The 16612-nt window shown below is 38.6% G+C and overlaps 1 protein-coding gene across 1 annotated transcript in view; it reads right to left on the bottom strand.

Annotated features, from left to right (window-relative positions):
- Nucleotides 1-16612, bottom strand: part of RGS22 (regulator of G protein signaling 22) — a 162682-nt gene that overhangs the window by 28000 nt on the left and 118070 nt on the right. Inside the window, 2 exon segments of the mRNA XM_036740854.1 lie at nt 3926-3997; nt 11742-11810. Of these exon segments, the coding sequence (XP_036596749.1) occupies nt 3926-3997; nt 11742-11810 (141 nt within the window).

The raw sequence follows: 16612 nt of genomic DNA, 5'->3' as shown, positions 1-16612 counted from the left end.
CATTTAGTCCAGCCCCTATTTTGGGTACCTAGGCATGAGTCTCCTTTATAACACTCAAATGAACAGATATTTCTTAAATGCCTAGGATGAACTGCATGGCAGAGTACTCTTCTAGGCCCGGTGGAAGATATATATTTAGAAGAGCACGGGGTTTCTACCCTCAAGGATCTTTTACTCTAGTGGAAACCTTGAGGAGTGGCCAATCTGCCTCCGCTTCTAGGTTTCCCATGAGAATGAACTTACTACTTCAGCAAGCAAGCAAGCAAGCAAGCACCACACTAAGCACAAAGGATACAAAGATAAAAGTAAAACAGTCGCAGCCTTCAGGGAGCTTATATTCTAAGGGGAGGGGAGCCACACATACAAATACATACGTATGTAAAGAATATATGTAAAATGAATACAAGGTGATTTTTTTGAAGAACAGACCAGCAGCTGCGGGGATCAGGAAAGTCTTAGAAGGGGGTGCTTTAGCTGAGTCTTAAAGGAGACAATAGTTGTGGAGGAAGGGCATTCCAGGCATAGAGAGCAGCTCTAGCAAAGGCACCAAGATGGGAGATAGAGTATCATGTTTAAGGAAGAGCAAGAAGGCCAAGAGGGCTTAGTAATGTGGAATAAGGCTAGAAAGGTAGGTTGGAGCCATGTTGCTGAGGACTTTTAATGGCAGAGTTTATATTTTATCCTAGAGGCAATATGGAACCACAGGAGTTTACCTTTAAGTAAGGGAGTGGTAGGGTCAAAATTGTGATTTAGGAAAATAATTTTAGTGGCTGTATGGAGAATGGACTGTGGTGGGTAGCAGATGGAAGCAGGGGTAACAATTAGAAGGCTACTGAAATAATTCAGTCAAGAAAGAGGCAATGAGGGCCTCAACTAAAGTGTGAGTGGAGAGAAAAGGACATATGGGAGAGATGCCAAGAAAGAAATGTTAAGACAGTTGGATATGTAAGGCAAGTGAGACTGAGGGGTCAAGGATAACATTGAGGTTGTGAGGCTGGGTAGATGGAAGGATGATGGTTCCCTTGAGCGTAATAGGGAAGTTTGGATGCTTAGTGAGTTAGGGGGAAGGGGAGAGAGAAATAACAAGAAGTTCTGTTTTAGATATGTTAAGTTTGAGATGTCTGTAGAATAATCAGTTGGAAGTGTCCAGGAGGCAGTCATTGATGTGGGACTAGAGCTCAGGTAAGTATAGGGCTGGATACATTCAATTTGATTAAATTCAATATACATTGATTAAGTGCCTCCTATGTGCTAGGCACTGTGCTAAGGGCTAGGGATACAATTGAGAAAGGGAAAGATAGTCCCTGCCCCCAAGGAGCTTACATCCTAATGGGGAAGACAATATACAAAAGGAAGATGAAAAGGGGGAGGACAACCAAGGGCTCTCTGGTGTGTAGGAGTGATGTTCTTGGAGTCAAAACCAAGCAGAACTCTTGGTGGAAAATGAAACATATAGATCAGGGAGTCATCTGTATAGAGTAGATTGAATCCATAGAAACTGATGAGGTCACCACTTGAGAGAGTGGATAGAACGAATGATAGGGAAGTTTGAGACGAGGTAAACATCAAATTTGCCAATGACATAAAGCTAGGAGGAATCACTAACATGTCTGATGACAGATTTAGGATCTAAAAAGATTCTGAAAGGCTAGGATGTTGGCCAAATCCAATTAGATAGAATTTACTAAGGATCAAAGGAAAGCCTAACACTTGGATTAAAAAAATTAACTTTATAAAAGAAGTTTAGAGAATCTTAGATTTAAAACCAGGAGGGACTTCAGAGGTCATCTTGTCTAACTTCTTCCTCTTATGTGAGGAAACTGAGGCACAGAGATAAATGATTTACTCTAAGTCACTCACATTTTAAGTAGAAGAATCAGATTTTGAACCCAGGGTCCTAGCCTCCTATTTAGCACTCTAGTAAGAGACAGGGAAGACAAATGGAGTTTTTTCTGAAAGTCTCTAGTAAGAGACAGAAAAGACAAATAGTGGTTTTTCTGAAAGTTATCTGGGAACTTTAGGGGCAGAGTGAAGGGTGTGCTATGGTGGTTAACAAAACTACAGAGATCTTCAGAGATGTTGAAAGGCAGCGTCAAGACTGCTGAAGTAATGGAGTCATTTTTTATTCTGTCCTGTTCAGACCACATCTGGCTGGTGCATTAGGTTCAGTTTCAGGAATAGTTCCTTCTGATGGGGTGATGGGACCTGGACCTTGAATTTTCAGCAACCCAGTTCCTGAATTTTCCCACACAGCACAGTCCCTGGCATTCTCTGGAGATATCTGGCCCAGCCCAGCCCACCTAGATACTCAATAATCCTTTTAATAATCCTTTCACTGTGGCTCTCTGACCCAGTCCAGACCACTGAATTTCTTTCACTGCCCCACCTGGGCCACCCCAGACTATTTACCACTCCTAATTCCCATCCAAATCTTCTCACAGTCTTTTTGCATATATATGTCAATCTCATCCCCATTAAGTGGCAGATTCCTGTGGAATCTAGCTCACTCTATTGGCATTACAATAAAGCTTGCTACTTCCACTGAAAGAAGGCTTGAGTGTTCAAAATCTTTCCAGGCAGAGTTGCTCTATACCCTTACATTTCAGGGTTCCCAGCTCCCCAAACCATATCACTTCTACTTTAGGAAGGAGAGTAAGGAGATGTAGCAGCATTAGGGTCAGGAAGATCTGGGTTTTCAAGTTTTGCATCTATTACATACTGGGTGTGTGATCATGACCTTCACCTCTAGCCCCAGGCTACTCTCTAAGACTATAAATTAAAGAGAAGGTGCCAATCTACATCATTAGAGAAAGTTCCTCACTTGGCACTCTTTACATCATAGGTCTGGTAAAAAAAAAAAAGATAAGCTGGAGGGTGTCTGGGAACATGACTAGGATGGCCACATTAAGTTCAGTTGAAAGAAATGAGTTTGGTTACCTGAGAGCCAAGAAAAAACTGGGGTAGCGGGGACATGAGAGCTGCGAGTATTTGAGGGATTAGCCTGGGGAAGAAGGATTAGACTTGTTCTCCTAGGCTGCAGAAAAAAGAACTGGGAAGGAAGGGGAGAATGTTTCCAAGAGGAAGATTTGAGTCTGAGGCAAGTGAAAAACTTAGTAACAATTAGAGCTACCTAGAAAAAGAATGGCCTGCTTGGAGTGAGAAGGAGGTCGCCTCTTATAAGAAGTCTTTAACAAAAGCTACATAATCACTCTTGGGGGGTACTGTCAAGGGAATACTTGTTCAGCCATAGACTGGCCTAGATGGCCCCAATGCCTTTCAACTCAGAGATTCTGTGAATCTATTCAAGACCAATTATGAGGAATTATTGCATAATGGAGGGAATCAATACAGGAATCAGGTTTTATAGTGAGATGAAGTGACTGAGTTACAAGGAAGAACATCTAAAGAAACACTTTAAGCTTGTACTGATGGAAATCATGGAGCAACCGTAAAAAAATGTTGATTTATAGAAAATGAGAGCAACAAGGAAACTCAGGTGATGGAGATGATTGGTTCTCATCAGTCTGACAAAATATATGGAGTTTGTAGGGTTAAGAAATAGACATAAATGGCAGCAGGTTCTGTGAAAGCAACTGGTGTTCAAGGGAGCCAAAGGGGAAAAAAATAAAGATACCAAGGCAGAGTTAAGGGAAGCCTGGAAATGAAATATAGGAGTCAAACACAAGAAAATACCCAAAACAGAGAGTGCCTAGAAGCTGATAGTTGAGACATTGTTGGACATTTGGGAGTCAGCCGAGGGCACGTGCACATGTATGAAAGTCAAGACATAGGCAAATGGTCAAGAACCAGGAAATACATGGGGAGATTAATTAGATCAAAGTATGATAGAGCAAGTCAGAAGTCTGGCAAGCAATCAGAAGAGCAGAAATGGAGCACCATCAATGAGGAGATCCTGAACTCCTACCTCAGACCGGACGCCTGTTGCATGCTTCTTGGTGGAACGGGAGCCAATCCCAAGAGATGGCCTGCGTGAGGACTGCAGGGTGGAGCAAGTAAATTATGTTAAGGACATTAGTTCATGTGACTGGCCTGTGGGGTTAGGGATAAGGGCAGATCTTGACACATAATTACATACAACAAGAGAGATTACATTGCTTGAAGGTTGCTCTGAAATAAGTTCTTCTATACTCCATAAAAACAATTAAAAAGATGTGGTTGGAAACAGCATACTTGAGCACAATCATACAACAAAAAAGGTACTGTTGTCCACTTATAACCATTCCACAAAAGTGGTAAAGTTGTTACTGCTATTGTCATACTGTCACATAAATTAAATGTACATGAAAGGTAAACACACATACACACATAATGGTGATTAGGTGTTCTGATATTTACTAAGGACAGAAGGAAAAATATTGTTGCTGCAATAGTAAATATTGATATACTCGATTTTAAGAAAGTGTTCCTGATGATTAAGGTCATTAATCTTTGGCAGAGATTACTGTGAGATGTTAAGAAACAGCTTTGGGAATCTTTTTTTAAAAGCTACTGGAGCCAAGATGGTGGAACACAGGCTGGACCCTGAAGAACTCTCCTAATATTTCCCTCTAAACAATTTTAAGATAATGCCTCAAATCAAATTTTGGAGCAGCAGAGCCAACAGAAGGTCAGAGTGAGACACTTTTCTAGCCTACAACAATTTAGGAGGTCATCAAGGAAAGTCTGTAACACTGGGGTGGGTGCAGGCCTGGAGCACTGCAAGAGCACCAGTGGTGAGCCTTAGAGGCAGCTATGACAGTAGTAGCAGTAGCTTTGAGAGCTCTGAGCCTAGAGATGATGGGGGAGGGGGGGCGTCAGACAAATGGTCAGAAAGGGGGCCCTTTGCTGGCACTAGATACAGTTGGTGCTGACTGGCAACTCTATTGCCCATAAGCAGTTCTGGAACACAGTACAAGGGCAGAGAAAAAAGTTTGTGATCTGTTGCAAGGGAGCAAGAGCCTTGGTTATACAGCCGCAGGGCCAAGAGGAGTGTGAGAACAAGGAACCTGGTCACAGGAGGAGTATTTGTGGCTACAGGTGAGCAAGGGCCCTTCCCAGGTAAAAACCAGAGTGCAGACCAAGAGAGCAGTGACCACATCTCTCCCATGATAACACTACCTTGGAAGCACCAAAAGCTTGCAGATACTCAGAACTAGCTTTTAAAAATGTAACACAAAAATGCACGATGTTAGGCACAGTGCCTCCCCACCCCCCAGGAGAGCAGAGCCCAACTTTAACATAAAGGTTAAAGTGAAGAAATAGGTTGGGAAAATGAGTAAACAATCAAAAAAGAACTTGACCATAAAAAGCTACTATGGTAGAAAGGAAGACCAAGACACAAACTTAGACAAAGACAACAATGTGAAAACAGCTACAAGCAAAGACTCAGATAAAAATGCTAATTGAAGCCAATGCCAGCAAGAATTCCTGAAAGCATCTAAGAAAGAGATGAGTAGTAGAGGAAAATGGGGAAAAAATGAGAGTGAGCAAAGAAAATTACAAAAAAGATAATTAACAGTTTGGTAAAAGAAGCACAAAAAATATTGAAGAAAATAACACCTTAAAATGGTAAAAGAGTAGGTAAAATGGTAAAAGAGTCACAAAAATTCACTGAAGAAGAAAAGGCTTTCAAAAGCAGACTTGGCCAAATGGAAAAAAGAGGTACAAAAGGTCACCAAAGAAAATAGCTCCTTAAAAATTAGAATTGGGCAAGGAGAAGCTAATGACTCCATGAGATTTCAAGAAACAATAAAAAAAGTCAAAAGAATCAGAAAAACAACTGACCTGAAAAATAAATCAAGGAGAGATAATTTAAGAATTATTCAAATACCTGAAAATCATGTCCAAAAAAAGAGCCTAGATATATTTCAAGGAATTATAAAAGAAAACTGTCTTAATATCTTAGATCCATGGGGGTAAAGGAGAAATTGAAAGAGTTCACTAATCACCTCCTGAGAGAAATCCCAAAATGAAATTCCCAAGAATACTATAGCCAAATTCCAGAGTTGCCAGCTTAAGGAGAAAGCAGTCAGAAAGATACAATTCAAATATCATGGAGCAACAGTCAAGATCACACAAGATTTAGAAGTTTCCACACTAAAGGAGCAGAGGGCTTGGAATATGATGTTCTGGAGAGCAAAGGAGCTAGGATTACAACCTAAAATAACCTACTCAGTAAAACTGAGTATAATCTTTCCAGGGGGAAAATGAATATATAATGAAATTGAGGACTACCAAGCATACCTAATGAAAAGAGCAGAGCTGCTTCTCAGCAATACAATGATACAGGACAATTCCAAGACTCATGATGGAAAGTGATATCCACATCCAGAGAAAGAATTGTTGAAGTCTGAATGCAGATTGAAGCATTTTATTTTCACTTTATTTTCTTCAGCTTTTTCCTTTTGTTCTATTTCTTTTTTCACAGCATGACTAATACAGAAATATGTTTTACATGATTGCACATATATAACCTATATCAAATTGCTTACCATTTTAGGGAGGAGGGGGAATGGATAGGGAAAATTTGGAACTGAAAATTTTATTTAAAAAATGAAAGTTAAAAATTATCTGTACATGTAATTGGAAAAAAGTACTATTTTTAAAAAGAGTAATGAAAATAGAACAGGAAAGGAAAACAAAAAGGAAAGACCAGAGCTGAATAGAAAATCTGACATTGAAACAGAACTATAAAAACTTAAACATGAAAGTAAAGGATTCAATGGTGTTAAACTGTAGACATTCCTATATGTTAAGAGGATACATGTAACTCCAAAGAACTTTATCGTTACTGGAGCAGTTAGAAGGAGTCTGCATAGAGGGCATGGGTGTGAGTCTATTATATTGGAATGATCTCCAAAAAAAAAGAATGTAGGAGAAAAAGGCACTGTGAGAAGGGGGAAGGGAGAGGTAGAATGGGACAGATTTTCTTACATAAAGGAGGCATGCAAGGAAGAGCTTTTATAGTGAAGCGAAAAATGTTGGCCAGAGGGGTAGTGGTGGCAAGCAATGCTTGAATTTTAATTGGTTCAAAGAGGGGAACTCTCTCTCTCTCTCTCTCTCTCTCACACACACACACACACACACACACACACACACACACACACACACACTCAGTTGGGTATAGAAATCTATCTTACCCAATAGGGAGCTAGGAGGAGAGGGGGAATGAGAGATATTGGGAGGGGGAAGATGTAGAGTGGGAGGGCAACTAGGGTTAGTGGTTAGAAACAAAATGGACTTTTGAGGAGGAACAGGACAAAAAGGGAAAGAAAGAAGAATAAACAGAAGAAAATGATATGGAGGGAGATATACAGTTAGTGGTCATAACTATGAATGTGAATGAGATGAACTCACCCATAAAACTGAAGCAGATAGGAGAGTGGATTAGAAACCAGAATCTAACAATATGTTGTTTACAAGAGACACATTTGAAACAGACACACACAGAGTTGAAGTGAAAGGTTGGAGTAGAATCCATATGATTCAGTGAAAAAGGCAAGGGTGGCCATCATGATCTCAGACAAAACAAAAGCAAAAATAAAACCTAATAGAAAGAGATAATCAAGGATGCTACATTTTGCTAAAAGGTACCATAGACAGTGAAGTAATATAAAAAAATTATATAGCATTTTTCTCTAATAAAGGCCTCATTTCTCAAAAATATAGGGAACTGAGTCAAATTTATAAAAAGAAGAGCCATCCCCCAATTGAGAAATGATCAAAGGACATGAAAAGGCAGTTTTCATAAGAAATCAAAGTTACCTATAGTCATATGAAAAAATGCTGTAAATCACTCTTGATGAGAGAAAGGTAAATTAAAACAACTCTGAGGTACCACCTCACACCTATCAGAAATGATGAATGCTAGAGGGGATGAGGGAAAATAGGTATATTAATGAACTGTTGGTGGACAAGTTCACTAGTTCAACCATTCTAGAGAAGAATCTGGAACTATGCCCAAAGGGCTATAAAACAGTGTATTCCCTCTGATCCAGCAATACCACTACTAGGTCTGTACCCCAACGAGATAAAAGAAAAAAGGACAAGGACACATATGTACAAAAGTATTTATAGCAGTTCTTTTTGTGGTAGCAAAGAGTTGGAAACTGAGGGGATGTTCATTAATTGGGGAATGGCTGGACAAGTTGTTGCATATGACTGTGATGGAGTACTATCGTGCTATGAGAAATGATGGAAAGGTGGTTTCAGAAAATAAATCAAACAAAATATGCCAAGACCTATATGAACTGATGCAAAGTGAAGTGAGAAGAACTGGGACCCATTGCACACAGTAACCACAAATGTTGTAATGATGATCACTGTAAAAGACTTGGTTATTCTGATCAATACAGTGATCCAAGACAATTCCAAAGGACTCATGATGTAAAAAAATGTTCTCTATTTCCAGGAAGAGAGAACTGATGAACTTTGAATGCAAATTGAAGTATAATTTTCTAATTTTTTTTTTGCTTCCCACCCCCTGCAATATGGCTGATATGGGAATGTTTTACATGATTTCCATGTATATTTTATTTCATATTGTGGGTGGAGAAAGGTTTGGGAGGGAGCAAATCTGGAACTAAAAATTTAAAAAGAATGTTAAAAAAAATAACAAATACTTTTAAGAAGATACCTATTCTAGGAGAGTTTAATTTTAATGATTTCTAAAGACTAGAGGAAAGATTAAGGGACCTTTTAAAAGCAGTTTCATCTCTAAGATTCTGTAATTCTATTAAAGGAAAAATAGTAAAGAATCTGTAAGGGTTAACATTCTGATAGTGAAATAAATATTTTGAGTATAGTCAGGAGGTTAAGAAATATAAAAACTCAAGTTAGTGGCTATGTCTTTAAGAGATTAGCATTGCTATTTTAATGAGATTTAAATCTGGATTTGGGTTTTCATCAAAGTAGGGAAATTTCTGAGTTTTCATCAATGTAGGGAAATTCCTTCTTATCAATGCAGATTATCAGGCAATCTTTTTTTAAAGAGATTTGCCTGGAGGACTAAGAGTTTAAATGCCTTGCCTAAGGTCACATAGGTAGAGCATGGTAGGGATGGACTTGAACCTGGACATTCCTAATTCCAAGGTCAGTTTTCTGTTTACTACATATGTTGCCTCCCACCCAAATTATATTTCATATTAAATAATTTTAGGAGTACTATCTTTCTACTCAAAGCTTTGTTATGGAGAAAATTTTTTAAAAAGAATACTTTGTTCCTCCAAAACTTATGTAATCCTTTATAACCAGAACTTTTGTAAGAAACAGGGATAATGAAGATCAATATCTTTACCATCACTCCCACATTTTGGGCATCAACAACTCATTTGAATAGTTCAAATTCTAGCTAATGTAACTGTATGCAGTATCTTCTCATAATTTTTCCCCCTTCATTTAGTGTTGATTCTGATCTCTGCTATAACTAGCTGATGGTGTAACTACACAGAGACAGATGATTCTGACATGAATCCTACATCAATAAGCTGTAATTTCCTGCCTGTTAAGAAATAATCCATTTCATGTGTACATGTGGTGTTGTTCAATTCTTGCCATGTCCAATGCCTTCAGATTATCTTCTTGAGGAAAGTAATCACAACCCAGAGGTATGAGTCTTCCAAGTTGTCTATAAGCCTTTGTCCTCTCTTTTGTTACTTAAACTTGAAACATATTTTCCAACCTATTTTTTCCCCTAATCTCTCCTGTGCTCATCTTTTCATTGAAATCAAAGATTCAGAATATATGTTGATTTGGCTTGGTATATCTTGTCAAGCTCTTCTCAGAATGTCTCAACTTCATCCTTTAAAACAGACACTACTGTTTAAGCTGAATTATTTTCATAGTGGTCTTTTTACGTATGTTCATCATGAAAACTTCAAGGTAAAATGAGTTTCCTGTGAAATGTTTCCTGTTGTTCTTCAGCAGCAGATGAAGCCAACTCCAACAAAGCCTTTATCTCTCCAAGGAGAACCTGCTAACCATTCCTCCATTTAATTTCAATTTCCTTTTATCTTCCTTTTTAATTTATTGCAAATGTGCCAAAATTTATGTGGTTATTTTTTTCCAGTAATATGTCAAGTCCTTGGCCACTGGACAATTTCAAGTAACTCAGTATTTAAATAAAAAATCTTTTAAAGTTTTAAGAAAAAGCAATCTTGTTATGGGAATCTTGAAATTTTACTAGAAAAGATACACTGGAGTTTCAGAATAATTCTATTTTTTTTGGTTTACATCACATTACCATACTATGATGAGAGTCTATTTGAAGTCTTTCTAAATATCCAAGGATGAGGTTCCACCTTCACTTCAATTAATGGAATTACAAGGTGTTAAAGAGTAAGAATGGTTACCCTATGATGTTTTAAATGTGTGAACAAGATGGTTTATACCCTGTGATCTCTTTATGAGGTAAGCATCTCTTTGATTAGGTCAAGCAGGGATTAGAGATTGGCTCTAGGGGCTTTAAAGTGGTGGAAGACTTTTCCATCAGTGAGTCACTCAGTTGTAGTTTGAATTATCGAAGTGAAACCACTAGAAGATAGAATGTATCAGGGTCCCATGACCTTTGGCATAAGCTCAACTATGTACAGAAAAAGGCTCAGAAGATGTTATCGAAGATGCAGTTGTTGCTGACCTTGTGACATAGAGTTGTCACTGGGTATAAGCCTTTCATGTACTCATACCTTGAATCTCAGGTAGCTTGCTGACCAATGTCATATGCAGTATTTTCCAGGGACACACACTCACAATAGAGGAAAAACAGATGGACACACAGGAAATGTCACAACTGTCCAGAGCTGATACTTGGTTTTTCTCTTACAAGCAGTTTCTCAGTGGCAGTGTGACCAATGTCCTCACTCTAGCTACTGGTGGAAATTGCTGCTTTCTTTCATGCACTATCTTTACTGTTTTGCTTGGTTTTACTAAGAAAATGGATAATCATGCACAAATTTGCATTCTGGCAACAAATCTGATTTTTTTACTCTGTTTCCTCCCCACTTAATAGAATTTTTTCTAATTACATGTAAAGATGATTTTCAGCATTCACTTTTATAAAATTTTGAGTTCCAAATTTTGTTCTCACTCCCTTCCTTCCCCTTCTCCTCTCCCCTAAGACGACAAGCAATGCGATATAGGCTATACATGTACAACCATATTAAACATATTTCCACATTAGTCATGTTGTGAAAGAAGAATCAGAACCAAAGAGAAAAACCACAAGAAAGAAAAAACAAACAAAAAGATCTGCATTCAGACTCTATAGATCTTTTTCTGGCTGTGGATAGCATTTTCCATCATGAGTCTTTTGGAATGGTCTTAGGTCATTGTATTGCTGAGAAGATTTCTTGCTTTTTAAGACGCAAAATTGGCACATCTCAAATGAGGTACATGATTTTAATCATTATCAAAATGATATTTATCTTAACTCTGATAATGCTGAAATGTAATCCTAAACCAAAGTGATTTTGTGAGATAATTTATTCTGTTGATTTGGTTACATATTCTACTTTCTCTTTTGTGTTTGAAAGGGAACTACTTTTATTGATATATGCTCAATAACCTATGCTGGGAACACTTCTCAGATCCCTCTAATCAGCTAATAAGTTAATATGTTGACAATTTTGGTCTTTGTGGCTAAGAGAGTCATGTTTCCAGCATAAGTCTACAAAGCATAAGGATACAGAAAAATAATCGTCTAACAGAAAGAATGGATCTTCTAAGAAAGAAAGTACAATACTTGCCTTCCAGACCCCAATTTTCTCTCCACGTTTCTTGAGTATAAACTCTTCAGCTATATCCTCCATCTGCAACTAAACATAGATTAAACATAAAATTAATTTATTAATGATACATACTATGGAGTCATGGATTGCAACACACTTCCTGAATCGTATCACCACATAATTTCTTACTCATCCACCAAGATGGATCTCAGCTTCCCAGAAGCCTCCTCAGGTTTCAAAATGCTATTGCTTACCTAGACTCCCCCAAACCCGGGTCCCCAGCAGTCTCTTTTTCCATGACCTTTCCTACCCTCTGATGACATCATGCCAACCTTTTAGGTATTTAAAAGGTATTTCCCATGAAAATTACAAAAGACCACAAAATAGGGAGAAGAGCAATAGTAAAGAAACAGACAATAATAGCTAACATTTATTTAAATAATTCTTTAAAGTTTACAAAGTGCTTTATATGCATTTTCATTTTTGACTCTCTCAACAACCCTGGGAGGAAGGCTTATCTCTAGTTTTTCAGATGAGGGCACTCAGGCTTGCCCGTGGTCACTACCAGGAAGTAGCAGGGGCAGGATCTGAACCAGGATCTTCTTGACCAAATCCAACCCTTTATCCATACTGCTTATACTATATCTGTGGTGTGGGAACATTCTTTCTGTTGCGGATTCTCATCCACAACTTTCCTTCACAGAGAATCTGTCAAATGAGCTAGAGGTTTGTCTATGGTTCTTTTAATCCTCCATGAGTATCATTGCAGCCCTCATACAGTGGAGCTGTCATCTGTCACTAGTTACGTGACAGAAGCTTTTACTGTTCTGATAATTAAAGTGTGTAGTGATTTTTTTTTTGCCACTCCTAACATGGAAAGCATAGGATCATCAATTTAGAATTAGAAAGGGTCTTAGAAGTTATTGAGTCCAATCTTTTCATTTTACAGAGAGGGAAACTGAGATGCAGTTGTCTGAGTGGAGATTTGAACTGAAGTCTTCCTGATGCTGCCTTTTGTGTGAAACAGACTTTTTACACCTTTCTTATACTTACTGGGCATCTTTCCCTTTGAATCTCTTGCAATTTGATTCTTCTGAAACTGTCATGTTCTATGAGGCAGAACCACACAGAATCACTCGGAAGATTTTTTGGTTTTGTTTTTGGATAGAGAATAGTGTTGTTAAATGCATATGCTTTAGGAGCAATAAGAAGCTGGATATCAATGAAAATACTGTATGATTTATTAAATTTAATGCCTGATCTTCTCCTAGTCAGTTCTGGGCCCAATTCACTGACCATCTACAGTGTTTGTCCAAGACAGATGTAGAACTGAATTAACTCAACAGACTTCCTATTCAACTACGCGCCATAATCTGTGCAATATGCATTCTTCGTCACATTTTTTTTTTTCTGATGTGAACGGCTAGGCTGATCTCTTTTAAATGACTGCAGCTCATTCTGAAGGCCTTCTAGTGTTCTGGGTTTTAAAGTCACAGGAGCATCTGGAGAATTTCCGTGTTGACACGAATCCTTCTTTGATTGGAATTTTATGCAGCTTATTTTCAATTATAATTGCAAATACCTCCACTTAACATATAATTCCCACTTAATGCCTCTCTCTCTCTTTTTTTTTTTTGGAGGGGGAAGGCAAGGTAATTGGGGTTAACTGACTTACCTGAGGTCACACAGCTAGTAAGTGTCTGAGGCTGCATTTGAACTCAGGTTCTCCTGACTCCAGGGCCAGTGCTCTACTCACTGTGCCACCTAGCTGCCCCGATTCAATCGTATACAGACAGCTGAATCTGAATTCAGTAAATTCAGTAATTCAGTAAAGTCATTTTCTGTGAATATATTGTCTGTTTCATCTCCTGTGAGATTTCCTTGGTGCTTGCCACATCTAACGCTTTCCCTTCACTTCTTTTTTCTTAAAAAACTTGCGGGTATGAAGCTGCTTAGAAGTCTAGAAGCCTTTGGTCTTTTTTCATTTCTTGACTCAAAATCCTAATTTTCAACTTCCTTCCCTAATGCCCAGATTTTCATTGTCACTGAATGTAAAGGCATATATGATGACTTTATTTAGAAACTCTACTTATCATGAGAATTTCTTTTTTATACTCTGCAAGACAATAACATTTAACATTTACGCAGTGTTTTAAGGCTTACAAAGCGCTTTACATACGCTACTATCTCATCGGATTCTCCCAACAGCCCTGTGAGGTAGTTGCTGTTACTATGCCCATTTCACAAATGAAGAAACTGAGAGGTTAGGTTACTTGCCAAGAACACAAAGATATTAAATGCCTGCAAGAGGATTTAAAATCAGGTCTTCCTAACTCCAAGTCTAATGCTGTATCTGCAACTCGAACCCACTGCCTTAAGTGCAAGTACTTTGTTTTCACTCCACCATCTTGGCTACTTTGTAAACCTTTAAAATGTTTTGTAAATTAAGTTATCATCATTACTAGGTAGCAATTATCTTTACTTTCATCTCTTTGGTACAAATACTTTGTAAACTTTCAAAATATTGTGTAAATGTGAGTTGTCATCATCACCATGTTGCAATTATCTTTACTTTCATCTCTTTGTTTATGCTCCCAAGGAAAGATGACCAAGTGTCAGACTTTATTGCTGGGACTAAAAAATTTCATGAAAAATTAGATGAGCCAGTCCTGGCAGAAAGGAAAAGGCTATTTTATTTGGTATGTTTTAATGAAGGTCCCAAAGCAAGGCCATGTGGCTTGCTGGGGGACAATCCAAAGGAGTGGTGGACAAGGACAATGATGGAAGAGCATCATAGTAGATCACTAGCCCCATTTTTACACTGGGGCCAGGACCAACACCTCTAAGCTAAGGGTGTCCACTGAACTCCCTCACAATGAAAAAAAGTTATTGAGTGCTTACTGAAGGGGAAGGAAAGGGATACAACCAGGGATGTCATTAAGGAGTACTGAGCATGATGGTCTTTAGGACACTTCAGGAAGAGCGAGTCTTATGATGATTTAGGACTAATGAGTCCGTGTTTCTGGGCATCTCAGATGGCTACACGATTGGGGCTAGACTGATGACTGATCCAGAACTGTTTTGGTGTTTTTATAGGAAGGCTTCCTGCTTGGAAGGGCTGGATTTGGTCACTCTCCCTGAGGTCACAGGCAATTAACCACCACAGAGAATTGCTAGCCTTGAATATTCCAAGTTTAGAAGTTTCTAGATTTGGATGTGTGAAGGGTGTTGTTCAGGAGAAACAGCAAAGAAGAACAGAGGGGGTACCAGGCAGGCAGAGGAGATGTTAAGGAACAGACAATCAGAGAGACCAAGGTCTTTCTGCAGCACAATACCAAGTATGCCATAGAATGATGCTCCTTGCTGCCTTTGGGTACATAACAAAACCAACTTAATATAGCTTCTTGATGACAGCCACCTTTTCCAGTTAGCTGTAACTTGTTTATGTCTTCTCTAATTATATTAAAAATTGTCAACATAGATTTGTTTAGTTCCTCCAATGATATATTAACTCATTTTTTGTTGGTCAAAGATAAATCAGTAAGGGTATCAACAGTTAATGTTTATAAATAGTTTAAGAAAGATGTGATTCTTCTTACCTTCTACCCCCATTTTCCATTACTTTCACTATGGAGACAGGCACATGGCCTCAGGACCCTTTTGTATTTTTGTCCGTTTCATAGGTTGCCACGGACAAAAAATCAACACATACGGACCTTTTTTTTCCATGAACTGCTCCTTGAAGAGCAGCAGGCAAAGTGCCACTATAACCATACTTCAAACTTGGTACAACCTATCAGAGTCCGAACAACCTTCAAGAACCCAGGGTAATGTCGATAACTGGAGTGAGACACTCAAAGGAGAACTTTTATGGAGAACAGTAGTTAGGAGATCACACAGTAACAGATGAAAAAAGGTTGGGTTTACAATGTCTAATGCTTCTTACGGTTTAATCGTGGTTTTTCACCACCTCTTGGACATCTGCCCATCTGCTTCCTGTTGAACATTCTTTAATGTGGTCTGGAACCTGACATTACCTCAGGTCTAGCTCCCTACTGATGGAGCTGCTTGTCCAGAGTTGTCCCTTATATTCTTTCAGTATGTGTATTTAGTTTGCCAGCTGGGAGTCTTGCCTAAGGCAGGAACTTCTTTCCCAATTTCCTCCCAGCTTGGTCATCTTAGGTTACTTCATACCTCAACCCCCTGGTAAAAGCTCAGGAAGGCCTGTACTGCGTCCGTCCCAAACTGTCCTGCTTGGATCCCAAAGACACCTCTCCCCAGATTTCAGAATAGGGAGCCTCCTTCACCCTATTGAGGAGGTCTGTACGCTCTAGTCATGTCTATATGACGATAAAGCAACTGGTCAAGCCATAAGACTGGCCAGTCCTAAAAAAAAAAAAAGACTATTCAAAGTGGTTATTTGGAATCAGGAATACACACACAAAGTTAAGAATTTTTCAGTATTGAATTAGTCATACTGACACAACCGAGCACTGGTTTAGCAGAGTTATCCAGAAGACAGAGAGAGGCCTATGATTCAAACCTGATAGCTTTCTTCCTCATATTTTTGAGCTATGTCTTAAGCAAACAATTCTGATCCTTACATGTGCTGGTCAGCCAAAAATGTAACAGCCAGCATCGATACAGTCAATATCCTTTAACGTTTACAGAGTTTATTATCTATGCTCATTACTTCATTTGATCCTCTCAACAACCTTGTGAGATAGATATGTAGGGAATATTATTATTTCCACTTTATAGGGAGGAAATTGAACCTTAAAGAGGTAAAAATATTGCACAGTCAAATGACTAGGAAGTGAAAGAGCTGGGATTCGAACCTATGTCTTCTGACTGCCAACTTCCATGTAACAGGCAAATCGCAGCAAATC

This window comes from Trichosurus vulpecula, chromosome 1 (assembly GCF_011100635.1).
Source record: "Trichosurus vulpecula isolate mTriVul1 chromosome 1, mTriVul1.pri, whole genome shotgun sequence".
Lineage (NCBI taxonomy): Eukaryota > Metazoa > Chordata > Mammalia > Diprotodontia > Phalangeridae > Trichosurus > Trichosurus vulpecula.
Note: the sequence above shows the minus strand (reverse complement) of the source record. Positions and strands in the feature narration are given on the sequence as shown.